Raw genomic sequence first — 23,510 nt, forward strand, 5'->3', positions numbered from 1 at the left:
GGCCAAAGAGCAAAATAAGAGGAAGTTATAAATAAATGAAAAGTAGCTAAAGAACAAGGCCAGTTCACCAAGGAAGAACGATGTGTCAGTCTTGCCTTAGCCTTAACTTAAAGGAAACCTTTTAAAATTTAGATATTATAGGGAAGAACTTTGTAATTTGGATATCCTCAGGGATTTACTCTACAGAATTAATTATTGGCACCATAAACTGTTTTGAAACCTCACACCAAATTCTCTCTTAATCTGCTACCTGTGCGTACAGCCTAGATACCCAGTAAGTGCCTGAGACTCAGGAATGAGTCATTCTCTGCTCAAGCATGTGGCAGTCATCACACCAGAAAAGAATGTTCAGGCGTTGCCAGACGGAGCAATCAGCACAATTTGTAGCTCCAAGGAAGAAGTCTAGTGACCGGCCGCCATGGCTTCTGACACAGGTGAAATGGATCGAGGTCCTGGTAAGCTTCATATTCTTGAAGAGAGCAGAAATTCTTTGTGTGTGTGTCTTGCTTGTGTCCTTGGGCATTTTCCAACTTTCCTACTTATTATTATATTAATACCATTCTCTTAAAAATGTAATTTTATTTACTTTATTAAAAATTATCTGCCTTCCTGTGGGTATTATCATTTGTTTTTGTTTCTGTTTTCTTTTTTGTTCTTTTTTGGTATTATTTTTTGAGGAGGATTAATCTGAAGTTTTGCCAGAATGGTGACTGGCTGTTCTTGGTTAAATAAGATTTATTATTATTATTAATAGTAACTATTCCTATCCACAAGTAATTTTGATCAAATGACACTACTAAGTCAATGCTTGTTTCACCATAATAAAAAATTCAAGAAAATGTATAACTGTTAAATAACTATTTAAGATACCAACAGAAGTGATGACACAGGGGCATGTAAATTATTTAAGGTTTAGTTAGTTAACTTTAAAACATTCATGAGAGAGGGAGAACACATCATGCTCTGGAAGGAAATAATTTTCAGATCAGATAAGATTGGAACTGGATTCTAAAAGGGTAGAATTTAGGTTGGCAAACAGAAGGTGATTCCACGTTGGTTGACACAAGATTTTGAGGGAATTGTGTTTGGGATATACGGAGTAAACTGGTTAGGGTAGAGAAGAGTTTGTGGAAATAATCTACAGTGAAATTAGAAGGCAAATTTGATGTGTTATTATAGTGGGCCCTGAATGCCAGGCTAAGGAAATTGAGGTCAATCCTTTTGGTAAGAGAACGTCTCTGGAGAACTTGGAAATAACCTGGAGATGACTGAAATAATGCTTTAGGCACATGTACCTGGCATCTGATGCCTTCTGGACTGGAAGCAGAAAAGACTGGAAGCAGGAAGACCAGTTAGAAGACTATTGCAAGAGTGTGGGCATGACGTGATTGGGGATAATACGCTATCAGTCTTGGGTTTTAGAAAACAATATTTTTTTCTCCATTATATTGTCTCCCTTTTAAAATTGTCTTGTGAGTGTCATGTTGGGGGAAAGACTAAAGACATTATTTAGTTGGAGTAAGAGGTTAATTTCCCTGGACTTTGCTAAAAAAGTGGTGTGTTTTACCCCTCAAAACTTCTTGACTCACACGGCTGGCATCTTTGCTTCACCTCCCAAGGGTAGATACTGAGAATATATCTCACTTTCTCTCTTTCTGAAGTTCTCACTGCTGCTTCACTTCCTTCAAAGCAAGTGCCCTCCCATCATCGACATGACCTTCTTCTGCAGGTACGGCCTCTCTGTTTCTGTAAGGCCCCCTCTGGAGTAGATCAGCTGGTTGCAGGGCCCTGATTTGGATTAAGGTCTGAGCAGTACCCATTCCAAGGTCTCAGCCACCCCCTTTCTTTTCCTTCTGAGTGCTCAAATTCCCTGTTCCTTCTTTTAGGGGTGAAGTTTATTCTTCAGGTCACACTTAGGCTAGTGTTTCTTGACTCTGTTCTGTATCCTGACCCATGATGTAGCTGGGAGGCAGCTCCCCCCACCCATTACAGAGCCTGTGTGAGAGTTTGAAGATGGTTCACTCCACCCCATGGGGCCACAGCTGTTTGAACTAATAACTATGGCAGCCATGAAAGGCAGAGAACAGGAGAGTGCTAGCAGGTGTAGCCGATTGTGGGAGGAATTGGAATTGGGGTTATGGAGGAAGTTTCAGACTGGGATTTAAACAAAAAGACAGGCCACTATGTAAGATGAGAGATAATGTGGGATCATGTGGGGGGAAAAGAGGGGTGGAAAGACTCTCATTGGCCCGCCATGAAGAGGTGCCAAGTGGTTTGGGATTAAGAACTGGAGACTGAGGGGACACAGCTGATGGTGCTGGAAGCTGTGGGAGACCTGCCCAGCAGAGCACGGATGACTGGGAGGAACCAGAAGTGAGCTACAGACTTCTGTATTTTTCCTTCTGGAAGGCGGTACTTCTGACTGGCGTGCTCTGAGACTGGCCTGACTGGGCAAAGGGGGGACGGCAGGACTGTGTGTTTGTGGGTGTATCTTCGTTTCTAAAGGGAGTGAGATTTAATGGCAGAATTCCATTATTCTAAAACCTGTATAACTTTTAACTAAATAGTTCCTTTCCTTTTTACAAAACTCTGGCATTGACACCCACAGTTCCTGATACAATGGTGATGGCGGGGATGAAGAATCTAGAGGAACAAAAGACCCCAGGGGCTGGGGATTGTTTCTATCACACACACACACACACACACACACACACACACACACGGCCTTGAGCAGAACACCTCCTGTTTCGGAGGAAGTGTCACCCGGATGTGACTGTGGTTCAGAAATAGCACCTGAGAGTTAAGGTTTGGCCAGGAGGGCGGGTTCAACCTTTTGTCTGCACGTCCACACTGCCACTTCGCTCTCAGAGTGGGAGGGCCTTCTGTGTGTCTCTCGGACCCACTGAGAAGGGGTGTCATGTGGGAAAACCTTCAGTTCTGTGTCTAGCTTTACGGACCTCTGCTTTCTTGGAAAAGAGACATTAGTGATGGTAATTGAGCCTTTTAATGCCTCCCCAGGCAAATTTTAGTTTCCAAATAACTAGAGGGGAAATCCTTAACATGAGTTCTTGTTGCCAAACTAAACGTCCTAGGTCGTCCCAAGTAAAACACATGAGTTGTCTCTCTGCTCTCCAAGTTTTGGAATCTGCCGCATGACTAGTCCAGATCCAGGCCAGATCAATGCACATTTCATCCCCAAAGTTCTGGGTCTTGAGAGACACAATCCTCTGAAATCTAGTACTTTTTTTTTTTTAATTTGAATAATTCCCACACTCTCTAGAAGGCCCTATATGGTCAGGCTCATCTCTTATCATTGTGTATCTTTCTATTTTTCATCCTCACCTGCCCACTGATTTTAGAGAGAGGGAAAGGGAGGGAGAGGGAGGAAGAGAAATAACTGATGCAATCTGTTGCCTCTTGCACGTGCCCCTACCAGGGACAAACCTGCAGCCTAGGTGTGTGCCCTGACCGCCAGTTGAACCTGCAGCTTTGGTTTATGTACAATGCTCCAACCCACTGAGCCACACCAGCCAGGGCCACCATTGTAGATCTTGATCACTCTGACCTAGCAAGGCTATTCCTCGTTCTTCCTCAAACATGTCAACGTCTTCCCACCTTAAGTTTTTGCACTTGCTGTTTCCCCTTCTCAGAATGCTCTTGCTTGATGTCCACATGTCTTGCTTCACTTTCCATTCAGAACTCTTCAAAAAAGCCTTCCCTGACCCACCTCTGCAAGGTTGCCTGATCCCGCCTTCACTTTTGTTCTCCTTACAATGCTTTTCACAGCACTTGACACTGTTAAATTAATATCTGTATTTGTTTACTTACACTCTCTCCCTTTATAAGCTCTACTGACATGAAGATAAGGGTTTGTTTTTTTTCCTCTATTTTACTTAGAACAGTGACTAACATTTAATAGGCTCTTAGAACTTGTTGAAAGAATATGTAAGTGAATCTCTCCCCACCCTGTGTAGATTGTACTTTGCCAAGTTCCAGGGGTGACTTATCTGCTGGTCACTAATACCCTCTTCCTGGCTGTCCTGGATATTTTGCCCCTTTGTGATAGCCAGTTGAAGGGCACAGGACCAGCTGGGCTCCCGGTAATCCCAGGGAGTCTTCTGACTGAAGCAGGGATCAGGAGGACAGTCCTCCCTTATCCATGGTTTCACTTCCCATGGTTTCAGTTACCTGCAGTCAACGGCAGTCTGAAAATAGTAACTAAAAATCCTGAAACAAACAATTCATAAGTTTTAAATTGTGTGTCCTTCTGATCAGTGTGATGCATCTTGTGTCTTCCTGTTCTGTCCCACCCAGGATATGAAGCACCCCTTTGTCCACTGTATCCATGCTGTATACGTTTTCAGCCTGCCCTTAGTCACACAGTAGCCTTCTGGGTTACCAGATTGACTGTCGTGGTATCACAGTGCTTGTGTTCAGGTGACCCTTACTCTACTTCATAATGGCCCCAGAGCACAAGAGTAGTGATGCTGGTAATTCAGATTTGTCAAGGAGAAACCGTAAAGGGCTTTTTTAAAGTGAAAAGTTAAGTACAGTGCAATAAGATATTTTGAGATATAGAGCACATTCACATAACTTTTATTACAATATATTGTTATACTTGTTCTATTTATTATTAGTTATTGTTGTTCATTTCTTACCATGCCTAATGTATAAGTTGAACTTGATCATAGGTATGTATATATAAGAAACAATATGGTATATAAAGAGTTCAATACCATTGTGGTTTCAGGCTTGTACTGAGGGGTCTCAGAACGCATCCCTTGTGGGTGAAGGGGGACAGCTGTATCCCATTCTCTGATACCTTGTGCATTGGGAGCTGGTGACATACAGCATCAATTTTTACTTCCTAGCTCCCAGTTCTGCTGCCGGTCCCACTGTTCTGTCCTTTTCCTAAGAGCAATGATTATTGCCTATTTCTCTTCCTCCTTCCAGGGTAACATGATTGAAAGAGAGAATTTTTCCACCTTTGAGAGCTTCTATGTAGCAGGATTTTGCTGTCAATGCCTTTAGTAACCACTGGGCTGGTTCTCTTTCACTGGTTTAATGATATCTCCCTGTATGCTTTTTGCAAATGCTTTTTCTCACTCATCACTTATGCAGATGTCTTTTCTCCTTTCTCTTGATTTGTAGTTAAAACATGTATATATATATATATTTGAAGCCTATGGTTTCCCAGCTTCTCTCCATACTACCAAATATTGTTTCTGTAAATTGTAATTTTAATTGAGATAATCATAGCTTAAAACATGAAGCCTTAAGAAACACTACAGCCCTGATTGGTGTGGTGCAGTGGGTTGGGTGTCATCCTGTAACAGGGTGCAGCCAAGAGGGGGGACCCCAAATAGGGATTTGGAATGGGGTCCAGAACTCAAGGTGTCCAGGAAATATTAGGATGTCCTCACCCCCTTCCCCCACAGGTGTGGGTTAAGGGAAAGGACAAATGGAGCAGGGCCATTGAGAGCTATTTTGCATAGCAACAGCTTTGCAGCTAACCTCTAGTATGGTCATTTAACATATCTATAACCTTTAACTGGTTACATAGATATGTTAAATAGCTGTGACCCTGCTCTGAGCTGGGGAAATGGAAGTAACTTCCTCACCAAGACATAACTGGAGGCAGGTCCCTCTAATTACAGTGCCTGAGTGGGAGCTTGGAGAGGATTGGCTCCATGACCTGGGGCCATGCCTGCCCTGACTCATGATGGCAGCCCAGTAAAGCTGGAAGGATATGAGAGTGATGGCAAGTATAGACGATTGTGGGAGGAGTCAGAAATGGGGCTGCAGAGGAAGATTGGTGTGGGGATTTAAACCCAGATGTGGCAGCCATTGGAGGGAGAACCACGTGGCTTTGGCAGAGTGGGGACTCCCACAGCTTTAGAAGGGGGAACTATCACCCGGCTTTAGCAGAGATCCCCATGACACAGCTGATGGTGCCAGGGACCAAGGGAGGCCTACCAGATGAGATGGATTACTGGGAAGAACCAGGGGCTGCCTGAGCCACTGACTTCTATTTCTTTTCCTGAGATACGGTACCCCAGACTGGGCAAAGCGGGGAAGGAAGGACTGTGTGTGTTTGTGGGTGTTTTAAGGGACTTTGGGATTTTGATGAAGACATTAAGTCACTGCTTTAAGTTTGTATAGCATTAAATAAACATTTCCGTTACTTTTCATGAATCTTTGGCATTGAGAGAGGACTTTCCTCTGGCAGCGGACATAACGAACCTGGGGGGTTTCTTTTGGTAATAATACATTGCCCTCAGCCCCCTTTGGCCCCTTGTGTTCTGTAATAATCCTGCAAACTGGAAGGTCGCTGGTTCAATTCCCAGTCAGGGCACATGTCTGGGCTGCAGGCAAGGTTCCTGCTTGGGGGCACTCAGGAAGCAAACGATAGATGTTTCTCACACATCACTGTTTCTCTCCCTATCTTTTCCCCTCCCTTTCCCTCTCTCTAAAAATAAATTTAAAAAATCTTTTAAAATAAGTTTATAAAAGAGGAGAGAGAAGATGGCAGCCAACAATATTACAACATACATGGAAATTGGAGATCAAAAATTGTAGCAGACATTGAAAAACCAGACAGTAAGGAAACCACTTCAGGATAATAAGGGCCCAGGGATCAGCCCTGGGACCAGGGAGGCTGCAGACCCAGGCCTGGTGCTCTGGGGTCTGCCTCAGGGCATGGGGAAGAGAGTTGGGTCAACCGCTCCCTCCCTGGCCAAACAAGGATTGAACAGCACCTGGGGAGGCCTGGTTGCAATTTGGCGAAACTGAGGGCTACAAAGTCAATATCCAAAAATCAAAGGCATTTTTGTACACCAACAATGAAACAGCAGAAGCAGAAATCAAGAAAAAAATCCCATTCAATATAGCAAAAAGAAAAAATAAAATACCTAGGAATAAACCTAACCAAAGAGGTAAAAGACCTATATTCAGAAAACTACATAACACTGAAGAAAGAAATCAAGGAAGACACAAGCAAATGGAAACATATACCATTTTCATGGATTGGAAGAATTAACATCATCAAAATATCCATACTACCCAAAGCAATTTACAGATTCAATGCAATACCTATTAAAGTACCAATGGCATATTTCACAGACATAGAATAAACACTTCAAAAATTTATATGGAACCATAAATGACCCTGAATAGCTTCTGAAATTTTGAGAAAGAAGAGTAAAGTAGGAGGGATCACAATACCTGATACCAAACTGTATTACAAGGCCACTGTAATCAAAACAGTCTGATATTGGCATAAAAATAGGGACATGGACCAATGGAACAGAACAGAGAGCCCAGAAATAAACCCAAGTCTCTATGGTCAATTAATATTTGACAAAGGAGGCAGCAACGTAAAATGGAGTAAAAATAGCCTCTTCAACAAATGGTGTTGGGAGATCTGGACAGCTACATGCAAAAAAATGAAACTTGAGCACCAACTTACACCATACACAAAAATAAATTCAAGGTGGATAAAAGACTTAAATATAAGTCGTGATACCATAAAAATCCTAGAGGAAAACATCGGCAGGAAAATCTCAGACATTCCATGCAGCAACATTTTTACTGACCCTAGAGCAAGGGACATAAAGGAAAGAATAGACAAATGGGATCTCATCAAAATAAAAAGCTTCTTCATGGCTAAAGAAAACAGTATTAAAATAAAAAGAGAATCAACTGTATGGGAAAACATATTTGTCAATGATACCTCAGACAAGGGTTTACTCTCCAAAATATATAAAGAACTTACACGACTCCACTCTAAGACAAGCAACCCAATTAAAAAATGGGCAAAGGACTTGAACAGACACTTCTCCAAGGAGGACATACAGAGGATCCAGAGACACATGAAAAGATGCTCAATAACACTAGCTATCAGAGAGATGCAAATTAAAACCACAATGAGATACCACTTCACACCAGTCAGAATAGCTATCATAAACAAAGCAACAAACAACAAGTGTTGGAGAGGTTGTGGAGAAAAGGGGGCCCTAGTGCATTGTTGGTGGGATTGCAGACTGGTACAACCGCCATGGAAAACAGTATGGAACTTCCTCAGAAAACTAAAAATGAATCCGCCTTTTGACCCAGCAATTTCACTGTTGGGATTATATCCTAAGAACCCTGAAACACCAATCCAAAAGAATCTATGCACCCCAATGTTCATAGAACCACAATTTACAATAGCTAGGTGCTGGAAGCAACCTAGGTGACCATCAGTAAATGAATGGATCAAAAAGCTATGGTACATTTACACAATGGAATTCTACACAGCAGAAAGAAAAAATGAGCTCCTACCCTCTGTAACAGCATGGATGGAGCTGGAAAGCATTATGCTAAGCAAAATAAGCCAGGCAGTGAAAGACAAATACCATATGATCTCACCTTTAACAGGAAACTAAACAACAAAACCAACAAACAAGCAAAATATAGCCAAAGACACTGAAACAGAGAATAGGTTGACAGTGACCAGAGGGGAGAGGGGAGGGAATTTCAGGGGAGAATGGGAAGGGTTTACAGGAACAAATATAAAGGACACATGGACAAAAACTAGGGGGGGTGGAAATGGGAGGGAGGTGGGGAGATAGGAGTGGGTGAGCTGCGATGGGAGTAAAGGACAGAAAACTGTACTTGAACAATGATTAAAATAAAATTAGAAAAAAAAGAAAAAAGTTCATTAAAAATAGAAATAATACAGACAGACTCCCTGTATATTTTTTTCAGTTTCCCCCAATAGTTACATTTTATAAAACTATAGAACAATATCACAACCAGGATATTAACATTGACAAAATCTACCAATTTTATTCAGATTTCTCCTGTTTTACTCGTACTCTTTTGTGTGTGTGTTTAGCTTTATGCAATTTTGTCACCTTATAGGTTTGTGTATTTACCCCCACAATCAAGTCTGAACAGATCCAGTGGTACAGATACCTTTTATAATCAAACCCTCCTCCCTCCTGCTTGACCCCATTCCTAACCCTTGATAACAGCTGTTGGTCTGTCTTTACTTCTAGAATTTTGTCATTTTAAAATGCTATATCATGAAATCATACAGTATGCAATTTTTAGCGATTAACTTTTTTCCCCACTCAGCATAATTCCCTGGAGATTCATCCCAGTTGTTGCATATATCAACAGTTTGTTACTTTTTACTGCACAGTAGTATTCCATGGTACAGATGTCCCACAAATTGTTTAACCATTCACCTGTTGAAGGATGTATGGGCGGATTCCAATTTTTAAATATTACAAATAAAGCTAATATGGACATTTGTGTACAGACTTTTGTGTAAACATAAGTTCTCCTGTCTCTAAGATAAATGTCCAGGAATGGAATTGCTAGGTTGTATGGTGCTTATATTTTTAGTTTATTTTTTTCTAAGAAATTACCAAACAGTTTTCCAGGGTGACTGTACCAATTTACATTCCCAGCAGCAATGTATGAGAAATCCAATGTCTTACTCTCTGTAGAAATATAGATATATAGAGATAGATAGATAGATAGATAGATAGATAGATAGATAGATAGTTATTCTGTGGTGTAGATATGTAGTGAAGTTCATTTAGTCATTTACTCAGTAAATTAGGGTGTGGAATAAAATATACGTAATCCACATCTCACATAACTTACAATTCAGTTTTATTATAGGCATGCAAATAGGTAGTCATGATGCAGCATGATAGCTGCTGTGATAAAAGAAGTGCAGGATGCTGTGAGGGCACATAGGAATGACACCTAGGAGGCTCTTAAAAGTGATGCATTCATTGCACTTAGTCATTCTGTTGGAGTCATAAGGAAGATTACCTCATTTGGGCAAATAGATTTCACCAGAGCCCTTAAAAATCTTTCTTTTCTTGATGCATTAAACTAGTCTAACCCAATTAATCCAGGAGAGAATCTTCTATTTTCTGATATTGTTGGCAGTTTTATAAGAATAGAGCATTTTTTTTTTCCTTAACTCAATTTGTGTATGGTTGTTATTGACATACTCATCTCTTGGTCAACAGGTCTTCCAGCTGGTGATCCCACTTTGAGGTAAGAATAATGCTATCTTATTTTGCACTTCATTCAACCAAGAATAAGCTGATATTTAAAAGTTGGAGGACTACCCTGGCCAGGTATCTCATTTGATTGGAGTGTTGTCCCAATATGCTAAGGTTGTGGGTTTGATCCCTGGTCAGGGTACATGCAGGAGTCAACCAATGGATGCATAAATGAGTGGAAAAACAAACCAATGTTTCTCTCTCTTAAAAAAAAATAGTTGGAGGACTACAGCTTTTTAAAATAAATTTTTCCTCTTTTACCATGCTCCCATTCTTCCTTTTCCCTTTTCCAACTTCATTGTCTATGAAGATTGATTGCTTTCTATGTCTTAGCTCCTGTGTCTTTTGTTTACTGCTTAAATAAATTATCTTCCAGTTTTGTTCTGTTATTATCATACTATTCTCTTCTCTCTTTATTTTTTCTTTTTTAAAAAATTTTATTTAAATTGTTGTTGCAGTACAATTTTTTATCTTTTACTCCCATCCCAACCCACCCACCCAGCCCTCCCCTCCTCACTCCCATTTCCCCCACCCCTAGTTTTTATCCAGGTGTCCTTTATACTCATTCCTGTAAACCCTTCTCCTTTTCCCCCGAAATTTCCCTGAAATTCCCTCTCCTCTCCCCTCTGAACTCTTTTCACAAATGACTGTAAGAATGTATGATTTAAAGAGAGAAGAACTCTGAAATAAAGAACAGACTGACAGAGCTCTTCTCTCTTTAAATTACACATTCTTATAGTCATTTGTGAAAAGTCTAAGGAACTGATTTGTCACCTTGATTTCATATTCTTGTTTTATATTATATGCCCATTTTCCAGACAAATCATTATGACAGGGGGACTTTTGTCAAGGTATATATAAGTTTCATCTTATGATGGATAGAAGGACTCATGTATGTAATGAATGTGGTACTTTAGGGGTGAGTGAGAAGCATTAGAATGTAATAAGCTTATGACTCAACCATACTGGAAAAGAGAGTCCTCAGCACAATCCTGAGTTTGTCCAGTCGCAGTTTAGACACACAGAGAGTAGGATTTAAAGATGCCATTTACAGCAGGTTGAATTTCTTTCATATGAAGTATTAGTATACAGAATTTAATGTGGAGGAATCCTAGGCTAAATTGCTCTCTTCATAGTCTTGGCGATAGAATTCTGTTGGTAATTTAAGGCTTCTGCACCTGAGGAATAGTAAATATTAACAATTGGGACATGGTACCCTTAAGAGTAAAATAGAAAGATTAGAATATAATGATAAAATGGACATATTTATACTTGAATTCAAGAAAAACAAGCAATGGTATGGAGAGAGCGGTAGCCAAACAACATGAGATGGGAAAAATCTGTTCATTGTGTTTGTGATAGAAACACTACTAATTCAAGTGGACCTCCCTAGATAATTTTAAGACAGAAAAAAAAATCCTGATATGTTTTAGATCTATCTTATAGAAGAGGGAAGCATTAAATGATTTTTAAAGTTCCTCTAAAAATTGCATGACAATGTGCATTTTTACATTTTAGGAGAAGAATCGAGCCTTGGGAATTTGAAACGTTCTTTGACCCCAGAGAGCTCCGGAAAGAGACCTGTTTGCTCTATGAAGTCAAGTGGGGTGCGAGTCACAAGATCTGGCGAAACTCAGGCAAAAACACCACCAAGCATGCTGAAGTCAATTTTATAGAAAAATTTGCTTCAGAAAGACATTTGTGCTCATCCATCAGCTGCTCAATTACCTGGTTCATGTCCTGGAGTCCCTGTTGGGAATGCTGCAAAGCTATTAGAGAAGTTTTGCATCAACGACCTAGTGTGACTTTAGTTATTTATGTAGCACGGCTTTATCACCACATGGATCAACAAAACCGACAAGGACTCAGGGACCTCGTTGGCAGTGGTGTGATTATCCAGATCATGAGAGCCCCAGGTAAAGGCAATTAACCAAGAATCTTAATATTTTAGGATTATATATATGACCATGAAACCTAGATAATTTTATTAACCAATGTCACCCTAATGAATTTAATTAAAAATAAAATAAACAAGAATCTTGAGTACTTATGGGAGATTGTGGTGGTGATATGTTTCCAGGGCTGGAGATTAATTTTCTCAGGGTGGGAGTCTCAGAAGTAAAAGTTCAAAATAATATAAGAAAGGATCAGGTCTGAAACTCATTGTAGGAAAATTATAAAAAATATGACTCCTTTTTCTACTTTGCCAGTATGGCCTTTCAGCCATTTCTTTCTCTCTCTCTCTTTTTTTTTAAGATTTTATTTATTTATTTTTAGAGAGAGGGGAAGGGAAGGAGAAAGAAAGAGAGAAATATCAATGTATGAAAGATACATCCATAGGTTGCCTCTTGCACACCCCCAACTAGGGACTGGCCTGCAACCCAGGCATGTGCCCGGACTGGGAATTGAATAGGTGACCTTTCGGTTCACAAGTCAGTACTCAATCCACTGAACCACACCAGACAGGACTGAGCTATCTTGAAATGAACTGCTTTGAACTTTTGGGGGATTCTGGGGGAATCTAGTTCATCTGCAGTATCAAATAGGACAGAGGGCTTTATATATGGTATATATTTAAGTTTGTTTTTTTTTAAGTAGCTTTCTGTTGTATTTGTTGAATGAACTGAGTTTTGTGTTCCCTTAGAGCATGACCACTGCTGGAGGAATTTTGTCAACTACCCACCTGGGAAAGATGTTCACTGGCCAAGATACCCACCTCTGTGGATGGAGCTGTATGCACTGGAACTCCACTGCATAATTTTAGTAAGTTATTTTAAGACACAAAGATTCCAATGCAAAAAAAAAAAATTAGCATCCTTCTTCAAAATCTTCCCTGCTAATTTTTTTTAATCCTCCTCAAGGACATTTTTTCATTGCTTTTAGAGAAAGAAAAAGGGAGGAAGAGAGAGAAAGAGGAAGGGAAGAAGAGAGAGAAAAACTTCAATCACTTCCTTTCTCATACCTGCCCCTATCAGGGATTGAATCTGCAACCTGAGTACGTGCCCTGACCAGGAATTGAACCAGCAACCCTTTGGTCTATGGGAGGATGCTCCAACTCACTGAGCCACACTGGCCAGAGCCTAATAATTTTGACATGTACTCTCTTCACCATTTGTCATGTATATTGAGCCTTAGTTATTTAACTACTTGACCTATCTTAAGAAAATGTAAGACAATCTCTTTCTGGAAAGTAAGTGGGAAAGGTGAATGGATCAACTGGCCTAAGATATATGTGGTCTCCCTATTAATTAGATATCATTATTACTATAACACATATTGGCTCTATAGAATTATAGATATTCTCCTTTCCTATATTAGTGTTTATGATTCTATTGAAGAGATGTAGGTATCCCACTTGTATTCTCTTGAGAGTAATTCAGTGGTCTTCCAAATGATGTTATAAAATGTTTGTGTAATAATAGGATGAAGAAAAATTTCATCCTGACTTCTTTTTTATTTCAGAATCTCCCTCCCTGTTTAATGATTTCAAGAAGATGTCAGAAACAGCTTACATGGTTCCATCTTAATCTTCAAAACTGCCATTACCAAATGATTCCACCCCCTATCCTTTTAGCTACAGGGGCGATACAACTTCCTGTCTCTTGGAGATAATAAAATGATTCTTTGAAGGCGTTGATGATTCACTAGAGATTCAGTGTCATTCGAATCTAGAAACTCTCAGTTTCTGTATCTTAAATCCACAAACTATAAATTATCTAGAAATAAAGAAGACCATTCCATTCACAATAGTATCAAAAACAGAACAAAAAAAATACACCTTCTTTTCAGCCTGAACTGCCATTTTTCAGTAATTCACCAAATGACTAACACAAAGAGAATCACCCACTGTATGTTCTCTAGGCCTTTCAGAATAATACCTTACCTTGGTTAGGTGTCTCAGTTGGTTGGAGTGTCATCCCAAACACCAAAAGCTTGCAGGTTAGATTGCTGGTTAGGGCACTTACCTAGGTTGTTTGATCCCTGGACAGGGCATGTATGGGAAGCAATCCTTCAATATTTCTCTGACATTGATGTTTCTCTGTGTTTCTCACTCTCTCTCTCTTTCTCTCTCTATTCTTCTCTCTCTAAAATCAATAAACATATGTTTGGGTGAGAATTTTAAAAAAATACTAATTGTAGGAAATTAAATTACTCCTCCTGCTATTGTAAAAAAAAGCATACAACCCTGACTGGTGTGGCTGAGTTGATTGGTCATTGTCCCCTAAAGCAAAAGACCCCAGTTCAACTCCCAGTCAGGGCACATGCCTGGGTTGCAGGTTCAGTCCCTGGTCTGGGCATGTATGAGAGGCAACCAATAGATGTTTGTCTCTCACATCAATGTTTCTCTCTCTCCCTCCTTTTCCCACTCTCTAAAAATAAATAAGTAAAGTTTTAAAAAAAAGAAAAGAAAGGAAATGCCCCATAAATGTTACCATGGCAAAACTGGAAGAGTCTACAATGTCACCTAGCAAGTGGTAGGCACTGTTGTGAACAAACAAGTTAAGGGCAAGATTCTTGCCAAGAGAATTAATATATGTGTTGAGCATATTAAGCACTGTAAGAGCCAACATAGCTCCCTAAAATGTGTGAAGGAAAACCATCAGGAAAAGAAGGAAGCCAAAGAGAAAAGTGCTTGGGCTCAGCTGAAGCACCAGCCCGCTCCACCCAGAGAAGCGCACTTCATGAAAACTAATGGGAAGGAGCCTGAGTTGCTGGAACTCATTCCCTCTAAATTCATGGCATGGCAAGTGTAAAACTTTGTACTGATTTTTAAAAAATACATAGAAATACATTTAACCAAGGAGGTGAAAACTTAAAGCTATGAGCTATTGAAAAAAAAATGAAGAAGACACAAATAAAATGGAAGGGTATCCTACGTTCATACATTAGAAAAAAATATTATTATTATAATGTCTATACTACCTAAAGCCATCTATTGATTCAATGAAATCTCTATGAAGATTCCAATGCAACTTTTCACAGAAAAAAATACAGTTCTAAAATTCATGTGGAAGCACAAAGGACCTGAGTAGCCAAAGCAACCATGAGAAGGAAGAACAAAGCTGGAGGAATTACAATTCCTGATTTCAAATGATGTTACAAAGCTATAGTAATCAAAAGAGTATGGTATTAACATAAAAACATAGACCAGTAGAACAGAATGGAGATTCCAGAAATAAAGTTATACATATGTGGTCAACTAATATTTGGCAAGGAAAGCAGGAATACTCAATGGGGAAAGGGTAGTTCCTTCAACAGATGGTGCTGGAAAAATTGATATTCACTTGCAGCACTCAGATAAATTATTTCAAAATGGTCTAAAGACTTAAATGTAATACCTGAAACCATAAAAGCCCTAAAGGAAAACATGGAGAAAAGTTCCTTGACCTTAGTCTTGGCAATAATTTTATGGGTATTATATCAAAAGTATAAGCAACAAAAACAAAAATAAACAAGTGAGACTACAGCAAATTAAAGGCTTCTCCACAGCAAAAGAAATAATCAACAAAATGAAAAGGCAACCTATGAAATGGGAGAAAATATTTGTAAATCATGTATATGATAAAGGGGAAAATAGCCAAAATATGTAATGAATTCATACAACTCAATAACTAAAAACAAAAACAAAAAGAAACAGGAAAAAAAACCTCACAAAAACTGATTTTAAAACAGGCAAAATACCTGTATACATATTATTTGCAAAGATATTCAAATGGCCAACAGCTACTAATGAAGAGTTGATCAACATTACTACTCATCAGAAAAATGCAAATCAAAACTATAATGAGATAGTACCTTACACATGTTAGAATTTCTTTTAAAAAAGATTTTATTTATCTATTTTTAGAGAGAGGGGAAGGGAGGGAGAGAAACATCAATGTGTGGTGGTTATCTCTCACATGCCCCCTACCAGGGACCTGGCCCACAACCCAGGCATTGCCCTGACTGGGAATTGACCCAGCAGTGTTTCAGTGCTTAGGCTGGCACTCCATCCACTGAGCCACACCAGGCAAGGATACAATTTCTATCATCAAAAAGACAAGAGATACATGTTGGCAAGGCTATGGCCATGTACCCTTGTACATGGTTGGTGGGAATGTAAATCGGTATAGTCAGTATGGAATATAGGATGGAGGTTCCTCAAAAAAATTTAAAAATAGGCTGTGGCCAGTGTTACTCAATTGGTTGGGCATCATCCTGCAAACTGAAAGCTCATGGGTTAGATTCCAATTCAGGGTATATGCCTGGGTTGTGGGTTCAGTCCCTGGTTACATGCAGGAGCCAACTGATCGATATTTCTGTCTTACATCGATGTTTTTGTCCCTCCTTCCCCCTGCCACCTCTTTCTTTTATGTTGCTGATTCATTCTTTTGCCTTTGATTCCTTCTAGAGTATTTTTCATTTCACTTATTGTATTCTTCAGTTTTGATTTTATAAGAATATTTTCTATCTCTCTGCTGAACTTATCACTGTGTTCATTAATACTTCTCTTGAGTTTAGTAAGTATCCTTATGCCCATTACTTTAAAGTCTATCTGGTAGGCTGTTTATTTCCATTTCATTTAGTTCTTTTACTAGGTTTTTGATTCATTCTTTTATTTGGAACATAATTTTATATCTCCTCATTTTGCCTAGGACTCTGTGTTTGTTTTTATGTATTAGGTAGATCAGCTACACCTAAAGGTATTGAAAGAGTGGCCTTATGCAGGTGTCTGGTGGGGCCCAGTAGCACAAACTTCAGTGGTCACCAAGGCCAAGTGTTCCAGGGGTGTCCCCAGTGTGGGCTGCATATGGCCTCCCACAGTAACTGGGTTGAGACTACTGAGACTGTTGGCTGCCCTCTGGCCTACCTGGCTGTAAAGCTTGGCTGCAACTGTGGCAGATGTATTAGTGGGGGAGGAGGCTATCCCCTCAATCCCACTTTGGGGGTACACTTGTGCCACCCACTGGGTGCTGGCGGGCATGTTGCCACTTTGCAAGCCTGCTAGAGCACCCATGGAGTACTGGGAGGTGGGATGCCAGTTTGGAGGACCACCTTGTTGGAGGTGGAGAGAAGCTTCGTTGGGTAAACACTGGACTGGGTGGGGAGATTGGGCTGGGTAGGTCTTTGGGGGAACATTAAGCAGGTGGATAAATTAGCAGGTTAATGGAGAGTGTCAGACCTGGTGCCTGCCAGTTTTGGCCTTCTGGATGGAAGCAAGACAAATAAAGCAAACAATGAAAAATTGGTGCCTGCAAGTGCCTCCTTCCTGAAGAAAGCCTCCACAGATCCTTCTGGCACAGTCTAGAACAAGTCCATACATCTTCCTCACGTATGACTCAGGCACCTTTCAACCTGCTCTTCTGTGCTGGGACTCAGAGTGAGTTTGTGCATGGGCCCTTTAAGGGAGGATTCTTGGTTTTCCATAGTCCCATCAGCTCTTTGGGATGTAAGCCTCCCTGGTGTTCACAGCCAGATGTTATGGGGGCTCCTCTTCCTGATGCAGGTCTCCAAGGCAGGGGAGCCTGAGTAGGATCTCCAAGAGCTTGGTCTCTGGGGGTCTCCCTGCACATCTGATATCCCTCCCATTTATGGTATGCCACGCCTCTGCCCCTCTCACCTGTCTCAATATGTTTTTTCTTTATACCCATAGTTATAAAGAATCTGTTCTGCTAGTCTTCAGGTCATTCTCAGAGAGAGCTGCTTCATATTTAGTTGTAGTTTTGGTATATTTGAGGGAAGAGGTGAACCCAGGTTTTCTCTACTTTACCACTTTGATCTGTCTACAATTTTTGTAAGGTCTCCAGGTCATCTAAGAGTAGGGGCTTGTTGTAAGAGGAACCAATGTGTGATTGGAAAATCAGAACTTTGAGTCTCACACTTCAACCTCCTGGGAGAGGAGATGGGCTGGAGGTTGAATTAATTGCCAATGGCTAATGATTTAATTACTTATAGGTATAAGTGTTGTATTGTATTGAAGTCTCCAAAAAACCCAAGATGATAGGGTTTAGAGAGCTTCTGGGTTGGTGAGCACATGGAGCTGTGGGGAGAGCGGTGCTCTTGGAGAGAGCATAAAAGCTTCATGTTCTTTCTCCATATATTTCCCTGTGCATCTCTTCTACCTGTTTCTACTGTGTCATATCTTTATATAATAAATCAGTGACCTAGTAAGTAAAATGTTTCCCTGAGTTCTGTGAGCTACTCTAGCAAATTATTTGATCTTTAGGAGGTAGCCATGGGGACCTCTGATTTATAGCCAGTTGGTCAGAAGTGCAGTTGACAATATAAACCTACATTTGGCATTTGAAGTTGGAGGGGGTTGTCAAAACCTCCATTTGTAGCTGGTCAATCAGAAGCATAGGTAATGATCTGGGCTTGCAACTGGCATCTGAGGATAGGGTGGGGGAGAGTCTTGTAGGATTGAACTCTTAACCTGTGGAATCTTATGCTATCTTCAGGTACATAGTGTCAGAATTACATTGAATTGTGGGATGATATCCAGCTGGTGTCCTGAGCATTGCTTGCTGTTGTGGGAGAGAAACCTTCCCCTACCCCTCACTGAGTAGAATTGGGTTCAAAAACTAATTCAAGGATCCACAAACTGAAGGTCAGCAAAACCTAGGTCATCCCGTACTTGTGGGAAATGTCTCACTGACAAAAAATTCTAACACACACCAGTCAGAGTCCTCCCACTCAGCCTTAGTTTACCTTGAAAATAGGACCTGCTAGCACAACTGATTATGCCCTGTGTAAATGCTGCTGCTTCTAATGCTGTATTAAATATCCCTCAGGAAAAGTACTCCACTGATTGTAAGGCGTTGTCCTCCCCAATCCATAAATTGTTTTCCTATGAATAAAGGACATCGGACTTGTTACTAAACTGTCTTATTTTTGTCATTTGACAATACTTAGAAAAAACTTTTCTCTCTATTAGAGTATGAATATATTCACCCATCTCCATCTTCTCCCACCAAAGTGGGGAGAGTGAGGTGACGAGAGGAGTTGGGTACACTCCTTATAGTGTACGGTTGTAAGGGCTTATTTGCAATGATGGTTTGACTATAAATTTATAGTGGTCATAAAGTTATAGTCTTTTTTAAAATTTTATTTATTTATTTTTAGAGAGGGAAGGGAGAGAGAGACAGAGAGAAACATCAATGTGCGGTTGCTGGGGGTCATGGCCTGCAACCCAGGCATGTACCCTGGCTGGGAATTGAACCTGCGACACTTTAGTTTGCAGCCCATGCTCAATCCACTGAGTTATGCCAGCCAGGGCAAGTTATAGTCTTTAACTTACCTTTTGTGTGGCATTCTTCAGTTGCACTGAGGTGGAGAATGCAGTCATAGAGAATGTTGATTGTTAAACGGGTTAGCCAGGTTTAGGATTTTGGCAGCTGAGAGCAATAAAAAGAATGAGATGTAAAACCCCCCTTCAGGTTAGTATGTCTTTGAACTGGATAAAAAAAGAAAAGGAGAAAAAGGAGAGGGCTGGTGAGTTGGAAAAAGTCAGAAAGGCAATGAGCTGAAAATCTTGATAAGATCATTAAATAGGTATAGTGGGTATATTTAAACAACCAAGCTTGAAGAACAAACAGTATGTTGTGGTCAGAAACAGAATGGATTAACTATTTGGAAAGAAAAATAGCTATAATCGTTGACATCACTGAGGGTGTGACCAAGGGAGCCTCTGGCTCAGTTAGAGTAGAGAAGTAGAAAGGAGGAGGTCAAGGAACTAAGAGGTAAGCCCCATCATTGGTCTTCTTTTTCAGAATTTTCTTGGTGTTCTCACATGTTTCTTTTACTAGATGAATTTTAGAATAATTTTGTGGAGTTCCTAAAGATCAATCAGAACTTTCAAAATGGTAATGAAACTCTATATGCCACATGAGAGGGGTAACCCTCACTTTACTTTCCAATTGTCTGTCACTCCTGCGTGTCCATTTCTTCCCAGCCAAGGTTCTTGAAATAACAATGTGTTCTCATTATTCTGTTTCCTTATCTTCTGCTCCTCAGCTCTTTGGAAAACTGTTTTTTTTTTTAAATAATTTATTGATTGTAGAAAGAGAGAGAAAGAGACTTTGATTTGTTGTTCCACTTATTTATACATTTATTTGTTGTTTCTTATATGTGCTCTGACTGGGGGTTGAACCTGAACCTTGGCATATCAGGATGATGCTCTAATCAACTGAACTACCTGGCCAGGGCAAGGAAAACTTTTGCTAAGGACATTGATGAGCTTTCCTCAATCTTTGTCTTCTTTTATCTACTTGCCATGTTCATATGTTTGACCACATTATTTCTGGATCCCTTCTTGCCAGTTTTCTTTGTAGGCTTTTCTTACTCTGCCCACTCCTAAAATATCAGTGTTTTACAAGATTATCACCTCTCATTCATTCATTCATTCATTCATTCAATAGATTAAGTAAAACCAATCTGGGGGTATAGCAGCGAATAAAACAGACCCCATTTTTTGCTTTCACAGTGCTCAAATAACAGTTTTCTCTTACTGTATAAACACACTTCCCAGGAGAGCCTATTCATTCCATGACTTCAACTACCACTTATAATCAGGAGTGATAGTCATATCAGCAACTGGTATCACAACAAAATCAGAACAGGGAATCAACTAGTCAGACAACCAATCTGTTTTATAACTGAGAATAGTCACTGTCAAGAGAAGCCTGAATAAAAATGCCAAGCACTGGGCCAAAGAAAGATTCACAGTAACTTGAATAAATTAAAATTATGGGACAACTGAGCCACCCCGGAACACAGGATGGAATTCTGAGCTCAAGTTTCCATCGCTATATAAATTATTGTCATATTTTCTTTGTAGCATATACTTGTGAAATCTTATCATTGTGTAACCCAATGTGCAAACATTTCATTAGGCCTTGGCCAGGTAGCTCAGGTGGGTAGAACATCATCCTGATATACCAGGGTTGCAGGTTCGATCTCTAGTCAGGGCATATATGAGAATCAACTAATGAATGCATAAATACTTGGAAACAACAAATTGATGTTTCTCTCTTCTTCTCTCTATCTAAAGTAAATATATAAAAAATAAAAATAAAACAAAAAGATTTCATTGGGAATACATAGCCATTGAAAACATCTTAGGACAAAACAATGTGTAAGTTTGAAACCAAAGTAAATGATCACCACAGGTTCCTTCTAATTTTATCATTCTATCATGTACTGATTTTGTTTATAAGACTAGTTCAGCTTCACTAATCTTTGTGAAGGCCTTTGCAAACTTGATCTCTCTTGGCTCAATTTTGAATTTGGATCTTATCTACAATAAAGAGTAAGTGACTCCCACCCCCATAGAATGTACATAAGAAGAAAAAAAAACAAATCAATTTTATCAACCATGGCAACTTTAAAACCCTGAAGGCAGATTTTATTTGATTAACACTCATAGGCAGTTGTTTGTGCTGTGCAGATTTCATGGTTCGAAAATTAGAACAGCTTGCTATGCATCAAGCTAACCAGCCTTTGTGCCTACCTCTCCGATGATGTGTGACTTCAGGCAAGTTCTACCTTGACCTGTCCCAGATCCTGGAAGTCACACCCACCCCTGGCTTCTTGGCCAAGAGATGGGACAACTTCTGAGCTATCACTAGCCTCAGCACATGTCACAGTTTCTCTTTGGTACCTTAAGCCCTTGTGAATAGTTAAATTGTACCATCTGTCCTGGCCAGGATTCTAAATGTTTTTATGAGATGAATAGGAAATACACTCTTTTTTTTTTTAAGATTTTATTTATTTATTTTTAGGGAGGGAAGGGGGAGAGAGAGAGAGAGAGAGAGAGAGAGAGAGAGAGAGAGAGAGACATCAATGTGCGGTTGCTGGGGGTTATGGCCTGCAACCCAGGAATGTACCCTGGCTGGGAATCGAACCTGGGACACTTTGTTTCCCAGCCCGCGCTCAATCCACTGAGCTATGCCAGCCAGGGCAGGAAATACACTCTTGCTCTTCCCAGATTTTGGAGTCATTGGCAATATGTGGTGATTGTCTTTGTATACCAGCATATGGATGCATATATTAGTGAGTTGTTATGGTCTATAGAGCCAGGAATAAAGGAGGCACCCCTCAGCTTGGACACTTGTGTAGAATGGAACCTAGGTATAACTCTTGTGTTCCCAGCTATGGGGTGTAAGTACCCAGAACTTGTCTTTGGGTCACATGCCCTTCCATATTAGATGTGGCCAAGGAATCAGAGGAAGGCCAGTACTTCCTTGATCACTGACTTTTCTTTCATTTTTATTGGAGCTGGATGCTGGTTTGTGACCTAAAAGATCCAGGGAGGGTATATCTGTGTAGAGAGGGGTTGTTAAAGATGAGTATTAAAGGATTTATTAATTCTATCACCTTAAGTAGCTTTAAAAAGAAGAGAAGAGAAAAGAAAACACAGAGGGGAGAGGGGAGGGGATAATGGGGGGAAAAAGGTGAAGGCGAACTATCAAGGACACATGGACAAAAACAAGGGGGGTGGAAACAGGGGAGGGAAGTGGGGATGGCTGGGGTTGAGGGGGAAGGCAGAAAACTGTACTCAAACAACAATAAAAATTCAAAAGTATTTAATAAAAAAGAAAACAAATAAATAAAGTAAGTAAGTAAAAAAGAAACAAAAAGAAAAAAGAGAAGAGGCCGTGTTCCAGTTTGGGCTGGATGCAGGAGAGACGTATCAAGAAACAAACCAGTCAATCTTTAGCTTGAGTTTTTTTCTACATATGTGATGCATTCATTTTATGCCAAAATGTATCAAGTGTCCTAGAAAAGCTGGCCGATGGTCTACAGCTCTTCCTGGGCTTGTGATAATACACATGAGCAAGTTGCTAGAATAGCCATTGCTGCTGCGGTATAGTATTCTCTTGGAAGAGGAGTAGATTATTCTACAGGATCTCTGTGAAGGCAAGGTTGGTGGGTCAGCCATATTCACTGACATAAATGCCAGAAATATTTTCCCAGGCTCTGACTGGTCATCAGGTAGAGGACTTGAACAGTGCTTTCTAGAATGATGGTATAAAATGAGAGCTGTATGAGAGATTCTATATACAGGCAAGCAGTAGAGGTAAAATAGTCTAAGTTTTAAAAAAAATTTTTTTAAAGATTTTATTTATTTATTTTTAGAGAGAGGAGGAGGGAGGGAGAAAGAGAGGAAGAGAAACATCAGTATGTGAGACATACATTGATCTGTTGCCTCTCTCGTACCCCCAACTGGGAACCTGGCCCGCAACCCAGGCATGTGCACTGACTGGGGATTGAACAGGTGACCTTTTGGTTCACAGGCCAACACTCAATCCACTGAGCCACACCAACCAGAGCTCTAAGTCTTAAAATTAAAAAAAAAAAATTACCTATAGCTTCCTGAATACCTAAGTTCCTGAATATGAAAATGTTTGTGCAATTTCTTAGCTGTATCCCTACTGTGGAAAGTCATGCTTCCTATGAATA

At 40.1% G+C, this 23,510-nt stretch overlaps 2 protein-coding genes across 3 annotated transcripts in view; both read left to right on the top strand.

Moving 5' to 3' along the window:
- Positions 1 to 63: 63 nt before the first annotated feature.
- APOBEC1 (apolipoprotein B mRNA editing enzyme catalytic subunit 1) lies at positions 64 to 13,703 on the top strand. 2 transcript variants are annotated; one of them, XM_045839736.1, is made up of 5 exons: positions 64 to 455; positions 10,035 to 10,062; positions 11,589 to 11,986; positions 12,715 to 12,833; positions 13,533 to 13,703. In XM_045839736.1, exons 1-5 carry the CDS (start codon positions 419 to 421, stop codon positions 13,680 to 13,682), a joined length of 732 nt encoding a protein of 243 aa, XP_045695692.1. In that variant the 5' UTR covers positions 64 to 418; the 3' UTR covers positions 13,683 to 13,703. The 2 variants fall into 2 exon arrangements, with proteins under 2 accessions (XP_045695692.1, XP_045695693.1); XM_045839737.1 differs by lacking the exon at positions 13,533 to 13,703 and adding an exon at positions 12,954 to 13,252.
- Positions 13,704 to 19,665: 5,962 nt separating this feature from the next.
- The window catches only part of RIMKLB (ribosomal modification protein rimK like family member B), a 118,508-nt gene continuing 114,663 nt past the window's right edge, over positions 19,666 to 23,510 (top strand). The window contains exon 1 of the mRNA XM_045839649.1: positions 19,666 to 19,789. The gene's annotated coding sequence lies outside the window, so the exon portion shown is untranslated. The remainder of the gene's footprint in view (positions 19,790 to 23,510) is intronic.

The sequence above is a fragment of the Phyllostomus hastatus genome, unplaced genomic scaffold (assembly GCF_019186645.2).
Source record: "Phyllostomus hastatus isolate PE091 unplaced genomic scaffold, TTU_PhHast_1.1 phas_contig_308, whole genome shotgun sequence".
NCBI lineage: Eukaryota > Metazoa > Chordata > Mammalia > Chiroptera > Phyllostomidae > Phyllostomus > Phyllostomus hastatus.